Source organism: Anguilla rostrata, chromosome 12, assembly GCF_018555375.3.
Source record: "Anguilla rostrata isolate EN2019 chromosome 12, ASM1855537v3, whole genome shotgun sequence".
NCBI lineage: Eukaryota > Metazoa > Chordata > Actinopteri > Anguilliformes > Anguillidae > Anguilla > Anguilla rostrata.
In genome coordinates this window covers 20,482,425-20,509,576 of record NC_057944.1, presented here as the reverse complement: position 1 = coordinate 20,509,576, position 27,152 = coordinate 20,482,425, and the positions used below count along the sequence as shown (strand labels likewise).

General features: G+C 39.7%; 2 protein-coding genes across 7 annotated transcripts in view; one reads left to right on the top strand and one right to left on the bottom strand.

Moving 5' to 3' along the window:
- Nucleotides 1-12,080, top strand: part of myo7aa (myosin VIIAa) — a 38,229-nt gene extending 26,149 nt beyond the window's left edge. Inside the window, exons 37-47 of the mRNA XM_064301226.1 lie at nucleotides 99-252; nucleotides 1,139-1,294; nucleotides 1,926-2,031; nucleotides 2,753-2,866; nucleotides 7,741-7,828; nucleotides 7,964-8,070; nucleotides 8,473-8,658; nucleotides 8,894-9,010; nucleotides 9,400-9,483; nucleotides 9,819-9,938; nucleotides 10,114-12,080. Coding sequence (XP_064157296.1) covers nucleotides 99-252; nucleotides 1,139-1,294; nucleotides 1,926-2,031; nucleotides 2,753-2,866; nucleotides 7,741-7,828; nucleotides 7,964-8,070; nucleotides 8,473-8,658; nucleotides 8,894-9,010; nucleotides 9,400-9,483; nucleotides 9,819-9,938; nucleotides 10,114-10,206 — 1,325 coding nt within the window. The 3' untranslated portion in view covers nucleotides 10,207-12,080. The remainder of the gene's footprint in view (nucleotides 1-98; nucleotides 253-1,138; nucleotides 1,295-1,925; nucleotides 2,032-2,752; nucleotides 2,867-7,740; nucleotides 7,829-7,963; nucleotides 8,071-8,472; nucleotides 8,659-8,893; nucleotides 9,011-9,399; nucleotides 9,484-9,818; nucleotides 9,939-10,113) is intronic.
- Nucleotides 12,081-12,228: 148 nt separating this feature from the next.
- gdpd4a (glycerophosphodiester phosphodiesterase domain containing 4a) overlaps nucleotides 12,229-27,152 on the bottom strand; it is a 28,615-nt gene continuing 13,691 nt past the window's right edge. For 4 of the 6 annotated variants that reach the window (XM_064301223.1, XM_064301222.1, XM_064301220.1 and 1 more), the window contains exons 3-16: nucleotides 26,888-26,991; nucleotides 26,623-26,716; nucleotides 25,907-25,966; nucleotides 25,530-25,628; nucleotides 25,148-25,241; nucleotides 23,840-23,985; nucleotides 23,250-23,332; nucleotides 21,528-21,678; nucleotides 20,618-20,842; nucleotides 20,227-20,384; nucleotides 18,416-18,563; nucleotides 15,552-15,634; nucleotides 15,136-15,215; nucleotides 12,229-14,625 (exon numbers count right to left, since the gene is read on the bottom strand). In XM_064301223.1, the coding sequence (XP_064157293.1) occupies nucleotides 14,486-14,625; nucleotides 15,136-15,215; nucleotides 15,552-15,634; nucleotides 18,416-18,563; nucleotides 20,227-20,384; nucleotides 20,618-20,842; nucleotides 21,528-21,678; nucleotides 23,250-23,332; nucleotides 23,840-23,985; nucleotides 25,148-25,241; nucleotides 25,530-25,628; nucleotides 25,907-25,966; nucleotides 26,623-26,716; nucleotides 26,888-26,991 (1,665 nt within the window). In that variant the 3' untranslated portion in view covers nucleotides 12,229-14,485. The remainder of the gene's footprint in view (nucleotides 14,626-15,135; nucleotides 15,216-15,551; nucleotides 15,635-18,415; nucleotides 18,564-20,226; nucleotides 20,385-20,617; nucleotides 20,843-21,527; nucleotides 21,679-23,249; nucleotides 23,333-23,839; nucleotides 23,986-25,147; nucleotides 25,242-25,529; nucleotides 25,629-25,906; nucleotides 25,967-26,622; nucleotides 26,717-26,887; nucleotides 26,992-27,152) is intronic. The other 2 variants (XM_064301225.1, XM_064301224.1) reach the window with 2 other exon arrangements.

Below are 27,152 nucleotides of genomic sequence, written 5' to 3'. Positions count from 1 at the left end.
CTTTTTCCCTGCTACTAATATTTGAGGTGGTGATTGCGGTAATGTTCTATTCTGAATCTTTTTAACCCTTTGCATTGTCTCCTTGACGTCTCCTCCACCTATAATGAAGTACATGGGTGATTACCCATCCAAGCGAACGCGCACTGTCAACGAGCTCACTGACCAGATATTTGAAGGGGCCTTGAAGGCGGAACCTCTGAAAGATGAGATCTTCTGCCAAATCCTCAAGCAGCTCACTGACAACCACATCAAGTAAGTCGCCCGTCTGTCCGTCATGCTGTGAAAAGCAGCTTTCCTCACTAGTGCCATGTCTGTTATGTGCATGCATACTGTGTAGGTTTTTTTTTAGCTGGAGGCGATGGGTTTTTTCTTGTGTGATGATAAACACGTTGCAAATGACCGCTGAAAGTGGAGGGCTGTTATTGACACCTTATGCACCATCTGTGCCCCATTCAGTTTTATATGGCAACAACGTGCTTTGTCCTCTGATTCATTCCACAGTTGCACTGTGAACTCTTCCATTTTGATGCTTTTCAGAAGCAGGGATGGGGAATTTTGTTACCACGAAGGGTGGCTATACCAGTGTATGCCTGGATCTTGCGTATATTTATAATTCAGATATGATTTAATTTTCATTATATTAATACACCTGCCAAAGCTAGTCTGTGCCAAAAAATTATGTAATGTTGTCAGAGAACACTGGGGAGCAGTAAAACACTAAAAACTGTGCAGAAAATCCTTTCTCTGTATGTCCTCATTTTGTTGTCTCTCTTTTCTTTTTTCTCTCTGTGAAGTAGCTGAGTCACAGAGAACAAATGTTCTTTTTTCTCAATCTTGGCACGCATTCTTACTGCAGAGGGACTGACTATGTGATACTTTCTCGGTTGACAGATTTGGGCTTTCTGTATAGTCTTCTCTGTTGACTGCAGTGTGTTTTTTTATTGTTCTTCCTGTTGACTATAGTGCACGCACTGTACCATGTTTGTGTAATACTGGCTTGTTTTCTGTTCTTTTTTCATCCTCTGTCAATTGACTCAGTGGTTTGTGTTTGTGGTCTGCTCGGTTGACCATTCTGGGCTGCATTGTTGTGGTCCTCTTGTGGTTGACTGTAGCGGGTGTGTTTGTGTTTTCCTCGTAGGTATAGTGAGGAGAAGGGCTGGGAGTTGCTGTGGCTCTGTACAGGCCTCTTTCCCCCGAGCAATGTGCTTCTGCCCCATGTCCAGAGGTTCTTGCAGTCCAAGAAACACCACCCCCTCGCCCCTGACTGCATGCAACGGCTGCAGAAGGCCCTGAGGTAGCATTGTTCAAAAACTACAGACCTGACTAACTGATCGAATCAAATACCATTTGATATACTTTTTGCCTCCCATAGACTAGAGTACAGTGCTACATATAGGTATGAACACAAACACACACTCACACGAACACAAGAACACATGTTTAAATAATGTTATCATTTTGTTCTACATTTTAATGAAGACTGGGCCCCAATTACTTTCCTTTTGTTTAGAAATATGAAAAAGTAACTTAAATGTCCAGGGGTTTGATGATGGAGCACTGAGAATTTGTCATCCTACTTTAGAAAGATAAATATACACTGCATAATTAACTGGACTAACTGGACACTCTAGAGACTTGTTATAAACCTTATAAACCCTATAAACCTCTCTCTCTCTCTCCCTCCCTCTCTCTCTCTCCCTCTCTCTCTCTCTCCTCTTCTGGGACTTAATTTAGTACATAATCTAGGATGCAGCGCTCGGTTTATTTACTGTTTATTCAAAGTTTTTGCTCAAATGTCAGTATGGCACCCACTCTTTTTGTACAGAAAAACCTGTCCAACCGTTGGAGGTCAAGTGATATACTCAGTCGTTCAGTATTCACCTCGTTCTCTATAATTTATTTCCCTTTAAATCTTTTTAAATCAGAAACGGCTCCAGGAAGTATCCCCCACACCTGGTGGAGGTGGAGGCCATTCAACACAAAACCACGCAAATCTTTCACAAAGTGTACTTCCCTGATGACACGGACGAGGTGAGGCTGTCACAAGACCAAAAACCCCCGTCTCCAGTCCACAGCTCCTCGTTATGGGTGCACTGAGTTTGACACGGTCTTGACGTGGAGTCCTGCTGCAGTGCAGTGCACCTGCCCTCACTGCTCTCTGCTAAAATATTCAAGTGTCCCACACTGAGCGCTGACGCCAGAGCCCATACCAGCCTTTTCACATCCTGTTCCATATGCATAGGTTCTTATGTTGTTTACTAACCTCACCAGTAATTCTTAGAAAAATTTGCAGCCTATATTCCCTCAGTATTCTCCTTCAAAATAAATTTTTAAACATCTTCTACTGAGAATTTGCCATAGTATCTTTTGCAAAAAATCCTGGTTTACTTCTTTGCCTAATTTCCATAGCCTTTGAAATCCTTTTCATATGGCAGTAGTTCAGAGAGGAGATTACTGAGTCAGAGAGGGACTGCTCTGGAACAGGAGAGGGAATGAATCAGACGTGTGTGATTTATTTAAGGAAAAAAGCCCTTTAATGAGATTTAATTTTCGTTTCGGTTTTAATAAAAATCTCATTTTATACCTCTACTGAGAATTGTATGTAATGAGTTCTCGCTGTTTTCACCTGCACTATCAGGATCAGAGGGATTTTAAACTGTGAACTTGGTTAGTGCGAATGTGCCCCCTCCTTTCCCTCTAAATTAAGATTCTGTTATGGCATGGCAAAATCATTTCTGAAATTTAATTTCAGGCTTTTGAAGTGGAGTCTAGCACAAAAGCCAAGGACTTCTGCCTGAACATCTCTGAGAGACTGCTCCTTAAGTCCCCAGATGGATTCAGCTTGTTTGTGAAGATTTCTGACAAGGTATGAAATGGTGGCCATAAACAATTTTAGCACCTGTGAAACCCTGTGCATTGTGGGATTGAAAGGCACATCAGACACTTAGCATTACTGACATATACAATGCTACATCTTTTTACTGTTTCAGTCAGTACCCAGTAAATCAGTATATTTGGTTTCCCCTGTCAGCATCTGGGGTGAGAAATATCAGGTAGTCTTGCATGTATATTCATAGTCTTGTATATTCATACGCTGTACTGTATATTCATGGCATGAAATGCTGGACCTGTCATGTGTTTCAGTTTTGCTCTGAACTTACTGTATGCTGGGCTCTTAAAGAAAGGTTAGGACATTGGTTCTTTTTTGATTTTGGATGAGCCAAAAATTTTGTATATACTAGTATAGGTAGCTATGACCATAACAAGATATGGAATATATACATATTTCTTCAGGGAAAACATTTTTTTTAAAGGCCTCAAATATATTTTTTAGCATTTGTACTATGGAATTCACAGTCTTGACTTAGTTTTTCCACAATTTTAAATGAGTAATCACTTGTTTTCAAAAGTTCCTATGGTTTCAAATACTTTTTAGGGCTCAACTTAGGGTTAGGGTTATGAAAACGATAAGTCTGAGGGTCGAGGCAAGTTTACGGCTGTGTTCAGCAGGTTAAAAAAGGTTAGGACATTGGTTCTTTTTGATTTTGGACGAGCCAAAATTTTGTATATACTAGTATAGGTACTTATGACCATAACAAGATATGGAATATATACACATTTCTTCAGGGAAAACATTTTTTTAAAGGCCTCAAATATATTTTTTAGAATTTGTACTATGGAATTCACAGTCTTGACTTAGTTTTTCCACAATTTTAAATGAGTAATCACTTGTTTTCAAAAGTTCCTATGGTTTCAAATACTTTTTAGGGCTCAACTTAGGGTTAGGGTTATGAAAACGATAAGTCTGAGGGTCGAGGCAAGTTTACGGCTGTGTTCAGCAGGTTAAAGAAAGGTTAGGACATTGGTTCTTTTTTGATTTTGGACAAGCCAAAAATTTTGTATATACTAGTATAGGTACTTATGACCATAACAAGATATGGAATATATACATATTTTTTCAGGGAAAACATTTTTTTTAAAGGCCTCAAATATATTTTTTAGCATTTGTACTATGGAATTCACAGTCTTGACTTAGTTTTTCCACAATTTTAAATGAGTAATCACTTGTTTTCAAAAGTTCCTATGGTTTCAAATACTTTTTAGGGCTCAACTTAGGGTTAGGGTTATGAAAACGATAAGTCTGAGGGTCGAGGCAAGTTTACGGCTGTGTTCAGCAGGTTAAAGAAAGGTTGGGACATTGGTTCTTTTTTGATTTTGGACGAGCCAAAAATTTTGTATATACTAGTATAGGTACTTATGACCATAACAAGATATGGAATATATACATATTTTTCAGGGAAAACATTTTTTTAAAGGCCTCAAATATATTTTTAGCATTTGTACTATGGAATTCACAGTCTTGACTTAGTTTTTCCACAATTTTAAATGAGTAATCACTTTTTTCAAAATTCCTATGGTTCAAATACTTTTTAGGGCTCAACTTAGGGTTAGGGTTATGAAAACGATAAGTCTGAGGGTCGAGGCAAGTTTACGGCTGTGTTCAGCAGGTTAAAGAAAGGTTGGGACATTGGTTCTTTTTTGATTTTGGACGAGCCAAAAATTTTGTATATACTAGTATAGGTACTTATGACCATAACAAGATATGGAATATATACATATTTTTTCAGGGAAAACATTTTTTTTAAAGGCCTCAAATATATTTTTTAGCATTTGTACTATGGAATTCACAGTCTTGACTTAGTTTTTCCACAATTTTAAACTAGTAATCACTTGTTTTCAAAAGTTCCTATGGTTTCAATTACTTTTTAGGGCTCAACTTAGGGTTAGGGTTATGAAAACGATAAGTCTGAGGGTCGAGGCAAGTTTACGGCTGTGTTCAGCAGGTTAAAGAAAGGTTAGGACATTGGTTCTTTTTTGATTTTGGACGAGCCAAAAATTTTGTATATACTAGTATAGGTACCTATGACCATAACAAGATATGGAATATATACACATTTCTTCAGGGAAAACATTTTTTTAAAGGCCTCAAATATATTTTTTAGCATTTGTACTATGGAATTCACAGTCTTGGCTTAGTTTTTCCACGATTTTAAATGAGTAATCACTTGTTTTCAAAAGTTCCTATTGTTTCAAATACTTTTTAGGGCTCAACTTAGGGTTAGGGTTATGAAAACGATAAGTCTGAGGGTCGAGGCAAGTTTACGGCTGTGTTCAGCAGGTTAAAGAAAGGTTAGGACATTGGTTCTTTTTTGATTTTGGACAAGCCAAAAATTTTGTATATACTAGTATAGGTACTATGACCATAACAAGATATGGAATATATACATATTTTTCAGGGAAAACATTTTTTTAAAGGCCTCAAATATATTTTTTAGCATTTTACTATGGAATTCACAGTCTTGACTTAGTTTTCCACAATTTTAAATGAGTAATCACTTGTTTTCAAAAGTTCCTATGGTTTCAATACTTTTAGGGCTCAACTTAGGTTAGAGTTATGAAAACGATAAGTCTGAGGGTCGAGGCAAGTTTACGGCTGTGTTCAGCAGGTTAAAGAAAGGTTAGGACATTGGTTCTTTTTGATTTTGGATGAGCCAAAAATTTTGTATATACTAGTATAGGTTCCTATGACCATAACAAGATATGGAATATATACATATTTTTCAGGGAAAACATTTTTTTTAAAGGCCTCAAATATATTTTTAGCATTTGTACTATGGAATTCACAGTCTTGACTTAGTTTTTCCACAATTTTAAATGAGTAATCACTTGTTTTCAAAAGTTCCTATGGTTTCAAATACTTTTAGGGCTCAACTTAGGGTTAGGGTTATGAAAACGATAAGTCTGAGGGTCGAGGCAAGTTTACGGCTGTGTTCAGCAGGTTAAAGAAAGGTTAGGACATTGGTTCTTTTTTGATTTTGGACAAGCCAAAAATTTTGTATATACTAGTATAGGTACCTATGACCATAACAAGATATGGAATATATACATATTTCTTCAGGGAAAACATTTTTTTTAAAGGCCTCAAATATATTTTTTAGCATTTGTACTATGGAATTCACAATCTTGACTTTGTTTTTCCACAATTTCAAACTAGTAATCACATGTTTTCAAAAGTTCCTATGGTTTCAAATACTTTTTAGGGCTCAACTTAGGGTTAGGGTTATGAAAACGATAAGTCTGAGGGTCGAGGCAAGTTTACGGCTGTGTTCAGCAGGTTAAAGAAAGGTTAGGACATTGGTTCTTTTTTGATTTTGGACAAGCCAAAAATGTTGTATATACTAGTATAGGTACCTATGACCATAACAAGATATGGAATATATACATATTTCTTCAGGGAAAACATTTTTTTTAAAGGCCTCAAATATATTTATTAGCATTTGTACTATGGAATTCACAGTCTTGACTTAGTTTTTCCACAATTTTAAACTAGTAATCACATGTTTTCAAAAGTTCCTATGGTTTCAAATACTTTTTAGGGCTCAACTTAGGGTTAGGGTTATGAAAACGATAAGTCTGAGGGTCGAGGCAAGTTTACGGCTGTGTTCAGCAGGTTAAAGAAAGGTTGGGACATTGGTTCTTTTTTGATTTTGGACGAGCCAAAAATTTTTATATACTAGTATAGGTACCTATGACCATAACAAGATATGGAATATATACATATTTCTTCAGGGAAAACATTTTTTTTAAGGCCTCAAATATATTTTTTAGCATTTGTACTATGGAATTCACAGTCATGACTTAGTTTTTCCACAATTTTAAATGAGTAATCACTTGTTTTCAAAAGTTCCTATGGTTTCAAATACTTTTTAGGGCTGAACTTAGGGTTAGGGTTATGAAAACGATAAGTCTGAGGGTCGAGGCAAGTTTACGGCTGTGTTCAGCAGGTTAAAGAAAGGTTGGGACATTGGTTCTTTTTTGATTTTGGACGAGCCAAAAATTTTGTATATACTAGTATAGGTACCTATGACCATAACAAGATATGGAATATATACATATTTCTTCAGGGAAAACATTTTTTTTTAAAGGCCTCAAATATATTTTTTAGCATTTGTACTATGGAATTCACAGTCTTGACTTAGATTTTCCACAATTTTAACCTAGTAATCACATGTTTTCAAAAGTTCCTATGGTTTCAAATACTTTTTAGGGCTCAACTTAGGGTTAGGGTTATGAAAACGATAAGTCTGAGGGTCGAGGCAAGTTTACGGCTGTGTTCAGCAGGTTAACCTGGATGTCACAAGTAAAGTCTGAACCAGCCAGTGGCTATATCAGTGAAAGTGTTCAGTGGTGGTACATAGTTGGCTTTATTCCACTAGGAGTGGGTGGGTCAGTTTTCCTTCAGTTATCATTTTATTATCATTTATCAGTTTATGAGATGTCTTGGGGAAACAGACCTTTCGTTCTGTTATTGTTACTGCTAGTAGGCTACAGGGATTAAACCTATCCAATAAATCAATGCCATTTAGAATTGATTAACAACAGACGTGTTTGTGTTACATTAAATGGCTTTAGCCTTATTTTCCAATAGTGAATTATTTGATGAACTATTGGATGTTTTCGTTTAATTTGATCCCAAGACGATCTTTGCTTCGTTCTGCCCCCTTTAAATTTGCCAACTGCATATGGAAAAGGCGCCAAGTTACCATGTGGTTTTAAAAGGGGCCAATGTACAATAAATGAGTCTGAGGAAAATAATGAGAATGAAATGAAGGTGGAAGATTTTAATGAAACTGACACACTAATGAATGAAGCTGACGAAGCTGTGACGCTGTGTTTCAGGTGATTAGTGTACCAGAGGGAGACTTCTTCTTTGACTTTGTCAGGCACCTGACTGATTGGATCAAGAAAGCCAGACCTGCAAAAGATGGTAAGAATTTGCATGCGGTTTGAGCCATATCTTGTTTGGATTTGCATGTCATTTGTTTTGTGACAGATGCTCCTGGTGTTTTTTTAGTGCCCCATCACCATGTAAAAATGTCGGGTGTTGCCTTTTCCCGTGCAGGTATAGTGCCTTCATTAACGTACCAGGTGTTCTTCATGAAAAAGCTGTGGACTAACACTGTACCGGGGAAGGATTCTTTTGCTGACTCCATATTCCATTACTACCAGGTAATTCATTTAGTATTACTTCTATATCAAATTAAACAAGCTTCTCTGGAAGTTATTTCAGCTTAAAATATTTGTGACAGAGCTAAATTCCCATTCAAATATTACTGTATTTGTTACTTTAATTAAACTTCAATACAGTGTGAAAGCAATGTCATATATTGCGCATGTGTTTATAGCCAGGTAATTTACAGCACTGAGGCCTTATTGAGCATTGATAGTTTATCTACATAGAACTTATATTTCTATCTATCTATCTATCTATCTATCTATCTATCTATCTATCTATCTATCTATCTATCTATCTATCTATCTATCTATCTATCTATCTATATACTAGTGTGTCTGTGTGTATTTTTGTGTGAGAGATGGATAGTGACACTCTCCTTTGTCCAAACTCGCTAGGAACTGCCCAAGTACCTGCGTGGCTACCACAAGTGCTCCCGTGAGGAGGTCTTCCAGCTGGGGGCCCTTATTTACCGTGTCAAGTTTGAGGACGACAAGTCCCACTTTCCCACCATTCCCAAGATGCTGAAGGAGCTCGTGCCCCAGGACCTGATCCGCCAGCTCTCGCCCGATGACTGGAAACGGGTCAGTGTTGACAGAACTATAAGTCTCTAAAGCATATCCCATTTTTTTCATTGGACTGTATTTTCATATAGAACTTCATATACAGTTAAGAAGGACACGGACGTTTTGTGCAATAGTGTCTGTCAGTTTGGGGTTGTGGTAGACGAATCATGAGAGGTCATGTCGGGTGAAAGTGTTGCAGGTGAAAGTTCAACACTGCTATGCATGTTTTAATGCTTCTTTGGTCTTTTCCCAGTCTGTCGTGGCCTACTTCAACAAGCAGGCAGGGAAGTCTAGAGAGGAGGCCAAGTTAATGTTCTTAAAAATCATTTTCAAATGGGCAACATTTGGATCTGCCTTTTTTGAAGTAAAGGTAATCAATCCTATTTTCTTCTAGACAATATATTAACTGTTGGTGATGCGTAATTTATACAGATTCCACGTCAATAAATGGCTACTGAAAAAAGTAAATCTGTGACCCTATATTAAATTTTTGACAGCAGTGGGACAGTATTAATAGAAATACTTTTAATAGAAATATCTTTGAGTTCTGAGTTCACTTGGAGTGATCAGTGTAGCCATTTTGTTTCCTGGCCTGGCAGTTTTAGCTGTCCCAGTTTTGTTTCTAACATCTGTAGCTTCATGAAGAGTTTCAGTCAACCATAATTGGGCCCAGGAGATTGGCTAGGTCAACACACATCATGGGAGTGCGGATCTGTGATTTCACCTCATTTTGATTTTCTCTGAAAATGTTCTCCACAGCAAACCACAGAGCCAAACTTCCCGGAGATTCTGCTTATAGCCATCAACAAGCATGGTGTTAGTTTGATTGACCCAAAGAACAAGGTGTGTCAAACTGAGTTCCCCTTCCCAGATTACGTATCAAAATGTGTGTTCCCCTGTGTAATGGCGTATAATACTAAGTTCAACATTAGCATGTATTTTTGCCAGCACAGCTGTTTAAACTGTGGGGGACCCTGTGCATAGGGCTGTCTGCTAATAAAATAATATGTATGTTTTCCTGTTGTGTATTGAAGGGTACATATATATATATATATATATATATATATATATATATATATATATATATATGCTTCTATCAACCTGTGCTAATGTTTGTATGTGTGAAGACAGGTTTGTTTCTGCTGGTGTTTATAATCTCACAATCTGCTTTTCTGCAGGACATCTTAACAACACATCCCTTCACGAAGATTTCCAACTGGAGCAGCGGCAACACCTACTTTCACATCACCATCGGAAACCTGGTGCGCGGCAGCAAGTTGTTGTGCGAGACTTCACTGGTGAGAAAGAAATTCACAGAAACAGAAATGCAAACTGTCCTATAGCTCTAGAGTTAAAGAAAATATTTATTTTCAGATGAAAAGATGGAGCAATGATAAGATGTAGAATGGAACATCAACTACATGAGTATTAATTGTATGTAATCCTGTCAACACACTTCATTTTGGCTCCCAGGGCTACAAGATGGATGACCTTTTGACCTCCTACATCAGTCAGATGTTGACCACCATGAGCAAGCAGCGCAGCTCTCGAGGAATCAGCAAGTGAACTGATTACTGGCGAGAGGCGGCAGAGCTGGTCCGCTTGCTCCGCCCCATGGGCCAGCCCTGCAGCTGGGGGCGGAGCTTCTCCACCCACCTGTGGAGGATGAGCCGCAGCCCCTCCACCAGCTCCGCCGAGCTTGATGTCGATGAGCCCTCCCTCTCATCCCCCTCGAGTGAGGATGACTACCTCTGAGCCCCATCTGGCACTCTCTAACTCAGCCACCTGACCCAACCCCCTCCCATTACACTGAGCAGCCAGCCAGGACCCCCCCAGGACAGGACTAGGATGCTTTCATCAGCCACAGTGACAATTCCATACATGCAGCCATGTAAGTGCTTTCTCACACCTCCCACACACATTTATGTCCACATAGACTCAACTGTTGTATCTAATTTAAGAATGGTACTTGAAACATTTTCAAGGGCTTAAGACTGCAGAGGCTTGTCCTTGGGCAGTTACTTTTCAGGGTCACATGAGTACTGGCCAACATGGATGTTAAATCTTGTCACTGTGTGATTAGCTACTCTAAATATAGATATTTACCGGATATTTAGAAATACAGTAAAAGCATTAATATATTGTGTAATGATGGCTTTGTCACATGGGTTTACAATATTGTAACTGAATGGGTTTTGTTATTATTGTATTTGATATCCTTTATGGTTTTCCATTTCTTGTTTTTGAAGGCCTTAAGGTGATACTTTTTCCCATTTGTGTAACTGAGTTCACTGTTTATATATTTTATGTTTAGATACTAAGAAATTCTCTGACACATTCACTTGGAGAACAGCTTGCTGAAGCATTGTGTATGTGTCCTGCAGTTATTTCACTGTGCTGTTCATCTTTGAGCGAAGGACAAAAATCCCAAACAATTTTGGTGCTGTTAGAAAAACTAGGAAAAAAAGAAATAGTACAAAAAGAAATAGAAATAAATGTGGAGTCTCTGAAACGCCGTTACTTACAGCCTTATGAAATGTCTGTCTGGGTCATAGTGGCCAGGAGGGATGCATTGTTAGCATTGGGAATAAACTGGCCTGAAACAGCAAAGTATAAGATTGTCATAGTTATTGCACTCACTGGACGCTGAGCGCAAGTCAGATTTTTTCCCCCAGTCATCCTGTAGTTGTCCTATTGCAGAAGTACAGTTACACCTTGTCTTAAATTCACTCATGGCCTTTGTATCCTTTGACTGCAAACATGTAAAATGATAAACGTATGTTCTTTCTGAGGAAGAGGAAGAAATCGGTCTTCTTTAAAAATTAAACCTTATCGCATAGCACAGAACACCTAATTTATGGTAGGATCCAACAAAAGATGGCTGGAGTTTCATCTTCGCCCAGCATGAAATGTTGACCAATTTTTTGTTAAAGATCGAAGTCGCAACGACATGCATCCATCTCAAGTGAGATATCACACTGCAGAACCTCTTGCTGCACACTGACCAAAGAGGTACTGGAGTATTGTGTCCTTGTAAATTCTGGCATGTATGCTATTTCATTAACACAACTTACTGTAAGTAGGGGCAGTCTTTATCCTGCTAGTTTAACCTGAACAAGTACAAAATTTCAGTATTCAAATATTACTGAAACGGGGATGGTCCTAAAGCATGTGAAAAGTAATGGTTTCAGATGTGTGTCCCATAGGTTGTGTGTCTAGTTTACTCTAGTAAACAAAACAGTTCATATATATTTAATGCAGGCAGTATCTATGTTGTAATACTGTTTTAATTCTGAATGCACATAAAAAAGTATTTTGTATTTGAAGTGTTCACAGCTGAGAGAATGGTTACCTCTGTATGCAGATCATGAAGTTTTCCCTTATGAAAGGAAAACCGCTGTTTTATAAAACTGAACAAATAAAATTGTCTTTAAATCTGCTCTTATGGCTGTGAATTCCTGTCGTTGTGAATTTTATAATGAGGTATACAAAATGTGCATTTATAAAACTATCAATTTTAGAGATTAATCCATATTTCTTATCTCATTCCTTTGTTTCCTTGCAAAAAGAACAAAAACAAAACTAGAATTGTCCAAAATTATATTTTTAATATGAGATGGTTGTTAATATTACAGTCCAGAGAGGTTGCTATAAAATAAAATCATGGCAGTCATCCACACAGCATAAAAAAATAAAAAATAAATGTGCCACTCTATTCATTTCATAACCCAGAACATACGGTAACTACATAATTGCCCTTTCGTAACAATAATGTCTGCAGGGCCTACAGCACGTGGACCTCACACAATCTCTCACAGTCGCCTGCATTTCACAGGTAAGAGCAGCAGAATAAAACATCACTGTTCTCTCTTTTAGATAAATGCAAGAAATGTTCCACCAAGTCATCTGAAGTACCTGAGCTTCAGTCCAGTTCAATTTGACTTGATGGTCATACATATGGGGCAGTGTGGGACACTGCCAAGGAGAATGTCAAGTTTCTGTTTATTTCACCGTCAGCCAGTACCTTAATTTCCTTAGCAGAAGGGTCAGTATTTTTGGTTGAATTTGTAGGGTTTTTGTTTTCTTTCTCCTCTTAAATCACAGAATTGTCAGAAAATGCATGGTGATTACTTCTTTTGAAAAGAATTAGCTGTTTCATGAGCCTTGAAGATTGTGGTTTATTATATACTATATACATATCTGTAAACATGAAACAATGAAATTATTTGGAAATCAGGGTTTAAATTAATGTTCAGTTGCATGTAAAGGTCTGTGCAGTATACATGCTTGGACATATGCTTGGTCTTACTGAAATACAAAAACCAACATGCCAGGAAAAGCCAATAAGTGGTGGGAGAATGGGGCCTCAACAGTCCTAATCTGACAGGAACTTCCATGTCCTAACTCATATGAACCAATCGAAATGCTGTGTTTATATTAGAATTATATTTTCTCATCCATGAGTGCTAAAAACAGTACATTTGTGCTGAGCACCAGCTAAGCCAGGTGTTTCCACTGAAATTACTTTTTGCACTTTTTAGTCAGGAAAACGTGAAACCATCATTTCAGCTCCAGAATAGTAGGCAGTCAAATCATTGAAACTTTCATGCGTTTTTTTTTTTTTTTACAAAGTCAATTAATGTTATTTTCATGTGTAATGAAAATAAGTAGTGCCCATTCACATTTGGAAAACTGCAAAAAAAAGTTGCAGAAATTCATATAACTCGAAACGTCTGATTGCACATGAGAGCTTCATCCTTTTTCAGGCTTATTACTCTCCCTTCATTATGAAGAACTTTTCAGCAGACTGGTTGTTTCTCTCTGTGCCTCTCTAAGCCTTTTTAAACATGAAAAAGCAGCACTTTTATTCTAATTTCATGCTAGGCTTGGCTAGGCTGGGGAGTACAATGCAACCCATCCATTTTATGGTACATTCATACATAGCAATATCATTAACATAGCTAAAATCTTACTGTAATAAAACCACACTCGCACACACAAAATTACACCACTCACCCATGTGCTCACTGAAACACATTTAGAATATAACATTTTTTTTTACCAGTGCCACTGCTGTGGATGTTTTACATGAATGTAAAATATAAATAGATCTATAATATTAGATCATGACATTCCTCTTTCAAGTCAATAATGTCCCGTTCAGCCTTTGAAGAGGAGACTGTAAGGCGACTCCATTTTGACACCACTACTTCCCACACTGAACCCCAAGCTCTGCAGACACGGAGAATCCTGTGGATTGGAACCGTCACACCTCAGGGGGAGGATGTGTTGATGGATACTGGGTGGGGTCCAGTGGGTCCAGGTTTAACTGGGTCATCCTCAGCTCTGTCCTTCCCTCTTGGCTGATTTGGGGCGGAGGAGGGGGGCTGAATCATTAGTAAACATGAGATAACTGCAGAAACGGTTTCTTTCACTTCCCTTCACAACAGCAGATGACCACAGCAGGGAACTTACTTCACATATAAAAATAATGTCACAGCGTGAATCTCTGGACGGTTTGCCAAAAGCCGGACTTGTCTGTGTTAAATACACTGCCAGGAAGCAGTGAGAGTTTATGGGTTGCCAGGTGGGGGGAGTATTAGTCAGATGGTTTAAGGACATAGGAGAGGCAGCCATAGCCTTCCTTTCCCCCTCTCAGACCAGCGGCTCCGGCTGTTCTGAAATGGTGGGCAGGTTAGGAGTGGTGGGCAGGCTTCGGGCCTCTCCCCGAACAGTAACCCCAGAGATGGACCACACGTCGCTCAGCTCTGCTAAGGACAAAAGTGCAACAGTCAGGGGTCAAGTGTAAAGGGGTCAAGGTTGAGCGGAACAGGCACTGCGAGCGTCACAACACAAGCAACGGGTAGCCCTGCATAGGTGGCGCATGCAAATACAAGGAAGACTCCAGGGGCAGTGCAACCAGAGCCCGTCTTGGTGCCTCAGAGAGGAACGGAATCCGTCGGATTTGCCCGGGTCGAGAATGATCTGAGATACAAAAACCACATTTTTACCAGATGGCAACTTTGGGAATGCAGTAACATTACAGATGGACCATCAGATTTCTTCATTCAGTGGCTTTGATTGTTCCATTCCAGGACCTTTTGGATGTGAAAATTGCTCTGCAATCACTGCATGCTCTCTGATTCTAGTGTTGTTTGCTGCATACAAATATGCACACATACATTCACACCTAATGGATGTGCTAGGCCTGCCCCATTCAGCCAGAGTTACATATGTTTAACAATCACGTAACTGGGATTAGCATACTGTACACTGACTGTAGGGATCAGCATTGTGTGATATCTGCTCTGTTATTAGCTTTTTGTTAATGCACTGTTACAGTTTAGACCTCAGTTTGGCATCAGGCATGATGGCAGGGTTAGCACACAGTAAGCAAGAACACATAAGCACAGCGAAGCGGCTGAACACATTCAGCAAAGCGCATTCTCTAGGGAAAATCTACAGCAGTCTGCGCAGCTGTGCTTGGGTGCTCACCAGTTCTGAACTTGCTGTAGGTTCCATTCTCGTGTGTCTGTCTGCTGCCTGACCAGAAGGGCAGGCCTCTCTCTCGCCACCTGGAACCAGATTCAGTCAATACTGTTAGCACGAAAGCTTAATCAATGACCAACAAAGTGCCTTTAAAGACAAGACTGTTTGCATCAGCCAATCCCAATATTCAACCTCCCGGTCCAACAGATTTGGGTGCCATGTAAATTCAGACATATTTACACAGTATTTAAGCCAGTGTAGAACTAGGAGTCTGAATGGACATGATAAACTGGATAAATGCTAAATATTATTTTCCCAGAAACCAGGTTGTTGCTTTTCAGCCGTAAAGCGATCCCCTGCAAAATGGCCAATCCCCAAATGACCCTGTGTTTTACGGTAAAGAGCGAGGTAAAGACGCTCACCAATGGAACGCAAATACGATGGCGATGAGCACAACGGACACCACGTCTGTCAGGATCCACATCAGGCTGTACTCCTCTGGAGTCTGGTAGACAGAAACAACAGCACACATTAACAATATGCAGACTCAGCGACCACAACCTTTCTACTATAGAGGGATAGAGAGAGCGATAATATATATAGTATATGAGAAAGAAAGATGGAGATCAAAAGCAACTGCAAAAACTGCTCAAAGGATATTTCTGTTAATGGAACAAGACTAATTATAATCTCTTGGACATGCAGTCATACTATGATGATCCATCAGAAAATATATCTCTACCATTGCAATGTCTCTTGGTGTACACAATATCATTATCCTGCTTCTCAACAAAATATTTTAAAAGCTATTTGAATTATTTGAAAAACCATAAGAATACACTGGTTTTTAAACCAGTGTATTCTTGAAGAACATGTATATAGCTATGTCTGGAACTAATAAAAGAAATACAAAGAAATGTGTGAACTTATTTTGAAAAATGTATTACATGTATTACACTGGAAAATGTCAGCATATATAAGACTATAGTCTTACATCCCACTGGTAAAAAAATTTGGATCATCCAAAATCAATAATTAATCTTTGCCTTATCCCTTTCCCAAACTCCTAAACACACTTATTGTTTTAAGTTGCTGAACACAGCCGTATATTTGCCTCAACACTCAGACATAACATTTTCATTACCCTAACCTGAACCCTAACCCTAGCCCAAGCCCTTACCCTAACCCTAATTTGAGTCATAAAAACTAAATCATGTTTTCGAATTTTGTAAAAATTATTTCACCAAAAAAATGTGCAAATATATAAGACTATAGTATTACAGTACAACCCACTTATGAAAAACTTTGTATCGTCCAAGACTAACCCTTGTCACAACCATTACCCAAGGTCCTAAACACCTTGGGTGTTTAGCATAATCTTGTCTCAGCCTTAGCACTTAGTATGTTCCTAACTCTAACTCTACCCCAAACTTAACCCTAATCAGAACTCTTAAAACCTCAATCTATTTTATGAAAAACAACTGAAACCTCATCAATTCAAAAAAAGAAATGTTTGAAGTTTTTTTTTTGTTGAAGTATTTCACTGAAAAAATATCCAAATATATAACACCACTGTTTGAAATTTATTTATTTACACCATTTATTTGTAAAAAAAAATATTTCACTGAAATAATATTCATATATATATATATATATATATATATATATATATAGCAGGGCTACTCAACTCCAGTTCCTGCAGGTCACAGTGTCTGCAGGTACATGCGCCAGCAATGCACCACACTGCCTGATTTCACTAATGAGCTTACTTCCTGAACCAAGGAGGCAGAATAATTAGAGAAATCAGGTGGTGTGGTAACCTGCAAACACTGACCTGCAAGACCTGGTGTTGAGTAGTGCTGGGCTAGAGTGCTACATCTCACTAGCAATGCAAAGAAGTGCATTTGTATTTTAAATGTAATACACTGAGAAAATATCAAAATATATCATAATAAAATGTGTTAATTTTGATGTTTGTCCAATGAAACGGATTTCTCATAATAAATGTCTTCAAACACATTTTAATTCATTTATTTCACTGTAGTAACTGAATAAACATTATTTCCCATTCCATCTGAATGAAAAGAAGATATTTTCAGAATGTTTTGCATATTTTGCATTTTACCCATTGGACATTATAATGAAAGTGTTCAAAAATCTAAAACTTTCATTTCACCATGGTTGTAAAATAAACAGGATTTGTATCCATCTGAATGAAAACATGATATCTTTATAATTTCTGCATTTTTCACTTTTTATATATTCAATTTTACTGTGGGAACTCTGATTTATAGGACTACTGCTTTAAATTGGCAAGTATATTGCCAACATCCCAATTTTTAAAAATGTAATCAACAATTTGTTTTTCATCATTCCAGTGGATTCTCAAAGACCAAGTACACAGCTACCAATGGTATGTATTTCATGAAATTACACTATTGAAATCTATGGGATTACAAACTACATATTGAAAATTAAATTTTAAACATCTCTCTTTTTAAACATTTATTTAAAATATTTGCCACTTTTTTCACCAAACTCCAGCAGATTTAGGATAACTAAGTACTGTACCATAACCAGGGGGGTATTTCATGAAGCAGAATAACTGTGCTGAGCAAAATCCTGAACAGCTCTTTTTACAGTCCATGTAAAAAAATAATAATAATTTTTGGAGGGTTCCAGGTTTTACTTGCAGTTATCCAAGTAACTCTGTGATCCTGCTTTGTGAAACAGGGAACAGGTACAACTGGCATACTGACAATTTACAATTCACTTGGCAATAAGTAGGATCAAACTAGTGCATAAAATATTAAAATATTAAAATGCTGCATTAAAATATTAATTGAAGTGAGTCCATGACATAAATGGTATGCAAGACCTTCCAGGCGATTACTGGGAAAATACACAGAAGGTATGCCTGAATTCTCAAGAACTTTAAAGACGGACAGTAGGGGGCTGCTGGATGACTTATTCACTTTGGTGCACGGATGAGCCTCATGGCCTTGGATGGAATCTGAACCATGCCAGTAGACAGATACCATCAAGGACCACTATGGAAATAAGTTTAACTTTATTGTGCCATCCTAGACAATGCAAGACTCTATTTATCAAATAAAACTAGATAGATACTGTACTTTATTGATCCCACAGGGAAATTTGTATGTAAAATGGCAGAAGCAGACTAGCAGTATAACTCTACCATAAAAACAAGCATTTGGATACCAAAGATATGATAATACATGGACAGGAAATACAAGAAGAACAACAGCAGCATGCAGGGCCTCACCATGAGGAAGAGCGGCCTGCGCAGCTTCTTGAGGACATGCAGGGCATTGGTGGTGACAGACTGGGCCCCAGCACACCAGGCCAGAGAGTACAGCCAGGGCTGGCTGATCACATACAGGTTAGTGCTGATGTTCCCGGAGGAGTACTTACTGCAAACACACACAAATACAACACACAGCTAACTGTCAACGGCTAAACACATCACACAACACACGGATCAGAGGCCACATCTGACTAAAAGCTCGAGGTAACTGCAACTCACATCAATCAATGGCAACCTGACAGTCCAAAACAAACATTTAATCTAACCAATATGGGGCTTTGTCTATAGCCTGAAGTAATAGATGTAAGCCACTGTTACATTAAAAAAACGTTTTGTCTTTAAGTTTGTTAGTTGATGAAATGAATAAACAATATAAGCCAGCATTAAATTAAAAAAAAAATTTTTGTTAATAAAAGTTAGCTCATTGCTGAAATGAATGAATAATATGAATATGAACACAAAGCTATTGAATGAAAGTGAGTGGAAAAACTTGAAATTCACTGAAAAGGTAAATACACAATGTGGAGCTTTGATGGGAGACCACATTGATTCCCAATAAAACCAACTGCAGACTCATCAATGAGCAGCTATGCAACTCAAACATTTTCACAGCCTGGCTCAATTTCAGGAGACTCTTAATGCTCCGGGAAGATCGTTTCCAGCTCAGTGCAAAAAGCTACTAAAAGCTACAAGCACAAAGCCGCTGCTTTACAAATATAATGGTGTATACACTGTTTATTGTTTATGCCGTCAGATCATCAGTGTCATGGTGACAGGCACAAAAGCCTGAACCATTGTGTTAGGGACCAGCTGAACACAATGTTTAGTTCTATTCTAGAGCCAGAGGGACTGTTGATCTTTCCTCTTTCTACCTGGCAGCTCCATTCTCAGAAGATTCCCCGCGGCACAGCGACGCAGTGAAGACCCTGAGGCTCAGGGTTGATGGGAACCCTCAGGGGAAGTAATTACATCCCTGCTGCTGCTACTGCAGAGGTGTTTGTTCACTCAGTAATGACCTCTTTATGGGCCATTGTCCCTGTGATTGGCGAAACGAGCTTGTATGTTTTAGCACGTGTGTTTGTGTGCATGTCTGTCATGTCATGGCTGTGTCCGTGCGTCTGTGCATAAACCAGTGTGAGTATGGGTACGTACGTGTGCGTGCATGTGTGTGTGTGCATGTTCATTGCGTATCCTCAAAAGCGGACAGTTAATTGGTAAGTCTGTGCGTGTGTTAGTGTGTGCGTGTGTGTATGTGTGTGTGTTTGTACGTTTTTGTGTGTCAGATAAATCTCTACATTGCCCAGTACACACTGTACTTGGTTACAGCCTGCCGCCTTCAGCCCGCCCACTTCCTCCCTCTGTCAGCCTCCTCCTCCCTCCCTCTGTCTCTAAGTCCGTCTCTCTACAGGCCGTGGGTGTTATCAAGGGCACTTCAGGGAACTCATTCAGCCATCTGCGCACAGCCTTACGTAATATAACACTGATAAGGAGCACGCAAGCCGTTTAAAGTTAACTTTCTTTCTCCTGATACCACGTGGTACAGAAATTAGTGGGTTGATTTCGGTTTCGCTGAATGCATTACATCATGAAGTCCTGATTGGATAGGGGGAAATGCCTTACTTTTGATGTTTAATGCAAAAAAGAAATAAAGAACCGATGTACCATGGTGTGGTGATGAATGACGCACCTGACGTTGCAGTACCTGATCTGCTGTTATATGTTACCGTAATGGAGGAGTATGGGGAATAGACCGTATGGAGGTACAGTACCTGATGTGCTCCTGAGACATGGAGCTGTAGTGGAGGTTGAGTCTGACAATATGGTTCTCCTGCAGCTCCTCAATAGAGGCTTTGCTTCCAGAGGTCTGCTGCAGGGCAGGGTCAATCTCCTGCACCATGTCCCTCTGCTCTGAGGGTAACCACAAGATCTGCAGGGTCAAAGCAACACTCGTTAAACACACATGCACGCACACAGACACACACAAACACACACACACACACATGCAATTACACACAGACACGCATAAACAAAAACATGGGCACCTGCTATCAAAGTTTCTACTTTACTACACTAGCTAATATATTTTTATTGACTGAAGGTGAATTTCGTCCACTTGCAGAGGATGCTCCAGCCATCGGGCAGACATACGAGCTGCTGTACCTGGCTGGAGTTGAGGGACGACTCGTTATAGAGGACCTCCAGGGTGCGGTTGATCCAGGTGTCCCTGTAAGGGTGATCGCTGGGTGGGCGGTACAGGTCAAAGATCACCAGCTTGCCGTGCAGAGCAGCCAGGTCCAGGAAGTCCCTCAGCCTGGGGACCGTCTGGTTCTGAGCCCTGACCTGGTCATCAGGGTCCAGTGAAGAAGCAGTCCCGAAGGGGTCGCACTGAGGGACAGGAGGATGAGGATGACAATGTTAAGTCTGCTCCTGGCTCTTCCACATACTTTAAACCAGGCTTCCAGACTCAACAGGTGCTTGGTACCTCCAGGCAAACAAGAAACAACACTGATAGATTTCATAAATCTCTTAATCCCTATTGATTTTTCTCCTAATGTCTCTCAATGAATTTCATAGATCGCACTCATACCCTGGGAGCTCACAGTGTGGTTAAACTACAGTATTTGTTTTCACAAACATCTCAGGTCTATTTTGAAATACAAAGATAGATTGTAATATCATTGGACAGAAGAACACAGCTGAAGCAAAAACATGAATAAAGGACTTGGAGAGTATATAAGAAGGTCATTCAGTTATCAGTCAGCTTTTCACGATTGTGAATTCACAGCACATTTTATGTCTCTTAACTCAACATGAATCTTTGGTTCTTGATACAAAATAAAGGTCACCTTGTGTTTGCACCAGCAGACCATCTGTCAATGACTAATTTACTTAAAGTGTCTGGTCTCAGAGGCGGGTGTTAAATGCCCTGCTATGGCTGGAGAGAGAACAGAGGCTAAGGCTTCACTTTGTTCTGTGTGAAGGGAAAACACGGATGTCTTGAGACAAAGATGTGAGGTGCGCACTCTGTGATCTCATCGGCTGAGGAGCACATCCAGAGTGGACTACTCACCGAGAGGAACCAGGCCCCGGCGTTGAGCATTTCCAGCTCGCTCCAGGTAAACATGGAGGCCGGCGTGTCTGTCCGGTTGGGGAACACCTCGAGCACGTTGGTCGTCCTCCGCAAAGTATTGTCATGCATTAGGAAGGGTACCCCATCGTAACTGAGATGACACAACAACATATCACAGCACAGAGACAATTGATACACAATGTTGCATAGGTTATATAGGTCACAGGTTTTATAATGATACATTATATCAGAATATCATTAAAAAATACAGGACTACTAAATACCATTACTGGCATTAAGGGTGAGAGTCCTGTAGGCTTTATGACTGGCTTTTAAATTATTTATTATTTATTTAATTATTAAATTATGTCTGCTTAAGACCATGAACACCTGGCAAATTCACCTCCAATCTACCCAACAAACAATTTCAGGAACAATTCCAAGTTGAGAGACACAGTAACCTGTGGCCACATGGGAATTGGCCAGGACTTTGGAGTCACAGAGTTTCCCGGCATGTCTGTTCACCTTATCATGCTGAGTCATGTGATGAGGCCACATATAAGAGGTGGCATGCAATGTGGTTTGGGAGGCAGTGTTTTCCATGTGCAGCGTATGGGCTTGTGCAGTCACGCTAGGACAGCTAAATGGATTACTGCCCATAATCCCCACAATGGGACCAGTGGGGGAACTAACGTCTGATCTTTTTTAGGTCGGCACTTCAACCATCTTAAATGTGACCACCGTCCCATGAGCAGCTTTCTGAATGGAGACCCCTTTAATACTGGCAGTAAACAGACTCACTGCTGTCTCATGGTGTGCACACACACACTTTAACAAGAGTCACAGCACAATTAAAGGATGCTAGTCCCTACCCGCTTCTTTCAACACACATATCAATAACACGATCGATATTATATTTAATTAAAACTGGAGAGGAATGACAATAATACAAATTAAGTGTAGTTGAAGCCAAAATTTTGAATAGCTTACTACTGTCTACAATAGTATCTTGGAAAACAGATACTAAATTTTGCTGGTGCCAAATTAAAAATAATGTCCATCTGCTTTATCTGTCTTCATGTATTTGTTTTTGCTGTGGTGTCATTTCTGAGGGTCTGACTAAACAGATTGTTGTGCTCTAAATCCTCAGCTGAATTTGACCTTGCTGTAACAGGCTGATTCAGATCCAATCCAGTGGGATCCAAAGACAGCTGATACAGCACCTCACCGCAAGCCCACGCTCACGTCACACATACAGTTAAAATACCCAGACCGACCCACAGAAACTAAAACAAAATGGCCGACCCTCTAGGTGCGTCCTGGTGCCAGGAAAACAACACTAATAATGAGCTGCTTTCATTTAGTCAATGTTCGCAACATTTCTGGACATTTTTGGAATTGGAATCTGCCATCTTAAACACAACAAAATGAAATAGTTCCTTTGCTTCCAGCTTTCAAAAATGCTTCTCCCTCAACAACAAATCTAGCCAACTTTCCCAGTGGAAACCATGCCAACCTAAAGTATATGTGGTAAATAAGGAGTGTAAGCCCATCTCAATACTGGCAGGCCTACTGATTAATAATGGCCTCTCTGCATGCTGTACTTTTGTCGAGATGCATTTACATAATTGCGCTGGCACAGCGTAATGTTTTATGCAAATTGGCCATTAATTAAAAATGCAGAGAAAGGCAGAAAAGAACAAAAAATGAAAGACGCCTCACCTGATTGTCACATCTGTCTCCAGACCTTCTCCTCCTGCCTCCACGGCTTTCTCGAAGGACAGCTGTGTGTTTTCTGGAGCGAGCTGTTTTCACACAAACACAGAACCCCCTCTGAGACCACAGGCAGCCACTCTCCAAAGACTGGCTGCTCAGGAGTAGGTCAAGATGTTCTCTTGTACAACACGACAGGTTCAGGACAGCAACAGCTACAATAGCAGTGTAATAAAAATCTGCTCCTGGCACCTCCTAAGAAAATTATACCAAACTGCAGTCTCACCACACATTCTGCTTTTGACTACAGAAAAAAAAAACAGAAAAAATTGAGCACACAAAAAAAATGTTCAGTGTAAAATAAACATGGATGGATTCATATAAACTCTGTTACAGTTTAATTAACACTGGACATTTCACTGTGAAGGTTAGAGGTATGTTCTCTTGTGCTGAATTGTAGGAAGGTTTTCTGATGGTTGCATAGACATTTTAACCATGCAATTGCTAATACAAGTTATTTTCTCTGTCCACATTCATTTACTGTAAAGATCAGAGCCTAACCATAATGTATTAATCACCATTGTATTAATCACACCTACCATGGGAGCTCCTCTGTGTCCAATGAGGGCAGGGGGAGGTCCCAGCATGCCCTCCTCTTTGATACAGGGGGAGTACATGCCCAGGGGCACCAGGTACAGAGTGAAGAGGATCGCCAGGTACAGCCCAAGGATAGCCACCTGCCGCACTGTGGACAATGACACAGAGTCACAGCCAATGAGGAGCAGCTCTATGGCAGCCACATCCCTCACTAATGCACAGACACAGCCTTTGAAGTATGTTAGATACAGGTGTACAAATACAGGTGAGGTGAAGGCCCAGATACAGAGTTAGCCTGTGACACTTTTATAGCAGGGTCAACCACAGAAAGATTTAAACCTGCAACTTTCTACAGACGAGAACCAGATTGCTAACGGCAGTGTCACTCTGCCAACCATTTCCACAGCACAGCTTGTGATTGGGGGCATTCAACATGTAATAAGCTCTGCTCTGGCAATATCAGCTTTCTCAGGGATCAAACAGTGTGAAGAGTTCTGCTTAAAACCAAATTACATTTCTCAACCAAACAGAAGGCGGGATTACACAAACTGAAGACAGGCATTAATTATGACAAAATCCTGTAAATGCGGCCTACTATTTACACAACACTAAATGAATTAAGCAATCACGCCACTTCTATACAAATAGCATAGTTAACTGGATGACCAGTCATTGTTCCACTGTACCACAGCCAATCAGATTAAATAGTTAATGCCTGGTACAAATATTCAACTTTTAGTCTCTACTTTGATTTACTATGGAACAGAATGAAGGTCAGAGAAAAGAGAGCTGATGGAAAAAAAGGAAAAACTGTAGAAGTGAAACAGTGTATAAAGTTGAAAGAAGCTTTCCGGTAATAGTTCTGTAATGTGGAACTCGAGGCCAAACTGTCCTTCAAAACAAGAAAAAGAGAAAAGAGTGCATGCGACAATGAGGATGTAGGTGTTTGACGGGCACAGTAGCAGCAGTGTGGGAGTGGACAGGAGGGGCTGCTTGATCCCACATCCTTTTGTCTTGGCTCTCTCACCCTCTGACTCTGAACTTAGAGAGGGTTGGATCCCTGAAAGCGCGGACATGAATCAGACGTTTCTCCCGTCACCACGGCTCCTGTAAATGCGGTGACCATGGCAACGTGAGAGGACTCACTCAGTAATGTGACGAAGGTCGAGCTGTGCGTCAACACTGCCTGGTTTCATAACTAAGCCTTTGAAATGGTTAGATCAGCCTTTCTGACACCCTCGAGCATGCTATTGAAAATCAAACTTTTTTAAAATCCCATTTAGCCCCTGCTCTCAAACCTGTACACTTACCTCTTTTATTCATGCGGAAGAAGTGCAATGCTATTGGCCAGGACAAGAGCGTCATTAGCGAGACTCCACCCACATGCAGGAATGGTGCTGTGACCTACCCAGTCAGCAAAGGACAAAAGAACAATTTTTTTTAAAATGTTTTTTATTTTTAAAAAAAGGTACATTAGAGAACACTAAAGTCTGAAAGTATCTTTAAACAATATACGTTGTTCTTTAATAATTTTTTCAACAAAATACTGTTTTTTGTTGTTGCAAGCTTTAGCCTTCTCTTTTGGCAGCAAACCCCCTCTTTGTTCTTGATTAATTCACTTTTTTCACTGATCTGCATGAGAGAGAAAATGTAAATTATATGAAGGCACACCGCTATCAGCAGATGACCAACCTGAAAAGACAGAAGGAGCGTTTTCCACTCCTTGCTCCACTGCTCAGACAGCACAGCAGTGGCACTAATGGAGAAGGTCAATGTCACCAGGATCCCAATCTATGAAAGGAACAGATTTAACCTGGTGTCACGAAACTCTGTTATATGAGGTGATAGTGTTTTCATTCACTTCAAATTACAATATAATGAGGGATGTGTCCATTGAATAATAATAAAAGCTTTGTAAACTATACCGCCATTTTATGAAGGTATTGTGAGTCCTGCTATGATGACGATAATACATTTAACAAAAAATCGTTAGACACTGAATGGGTCTAAAGAGGGCAAGAGGGGGAGGGGGGAAGCAGGCTGGAATGATCTGGAAGGAGCTGGGTTACCTTGTGGCTCCAGTGTAAATACAGCCTCTGTCCCTCAGAGAGAAGACACACTGCAAGCACCTGCAAATATTACACCCACCGCGTCAGACAGCACAGATAACAAACTGCTCACAGCACATGCATGCAAAAAACCCATTTCACTCCCTTAAAGACCACAGGTGATTACTTATGAATGCACACACCTGCAAATCCACACGTCCATTGCGTCAAATTCTACAAGAAGCAGCTTATACAGGTTGCCACCAGTTGTGGAGAGGATTTTTTTCTTATGTGTCATTCTATGGTGAAACTGAAACCTTATGGATCTTATCATCAATTTTACTGCTATATTCTCACACCTTAAACATCCTTGATTGTATTAAAGTAGTATGGGTTAAATGATTAAAATTCTGACCAGTTTAATCATCAACTAGCATTGGTTTTGGCTCATATGAATATTGAACCTGTGAAATGTAAGAATCACACAATTGTGCAGCTTCTTTAGGAACCAAGTTAGTAATACTTTTCGGTTAGGCTTAGTGTATAGGTATAGGGCTGGGGTTAGGGTTAGGGCTAGAGGCTATTTCAGCATGCTGGTTCTCGGCTGGTACAGTAGCAACTGCCAGGCAGTAAAGAATTTACTGAGCAGAGAGGTCATACTGGCCCAAAGGCTCTAATAAATGACTGAATGAAGGGAGGAACTATAAACTTGGCAGACACCAGGAGCTTTTGCTTACCAACAAGATGGCGATGTAGGTGAAGAGCACAGCAGCAACAATCAGCAAGACCAGTGACCAGGGGAACCAGAAGCCCATTTTCCAGAAGTTGAACCTGGAAGGAAAGAGCCACAACCGAGAGATCTTCTCACACCTCACAAAAATCTGTGAAACTCAATCAGAATGTTGGACACAGAAGCCTGGGAGTCCCTTATCAGTGGCTGGGCGGCATGGCCAATGGTGTCCTGCTATGATCAGACACGGTGCATGTCCATGTCAGACCTACCAGTCAAAGTCATTGTAGTCATTCTGTGCCTCACTCCAGAAGTACAGGAACACCAAGGTAAGGCAAAATGTCACTATCAGGATCCCAAAACTGCCACATTCCAACTGTTAGGACAGAAAGAGATAAAACAGAAAGAGAGATTATAGGAAGAGAGTATAAGGTGAAAATACTATATAATGCATTTCAAGAGATCAAATGTCAAATTTCAAGACGTACAAAAAACGTTGGAAAGTTTCCTGAAGTAAATTTAAAGCACAGTCACATG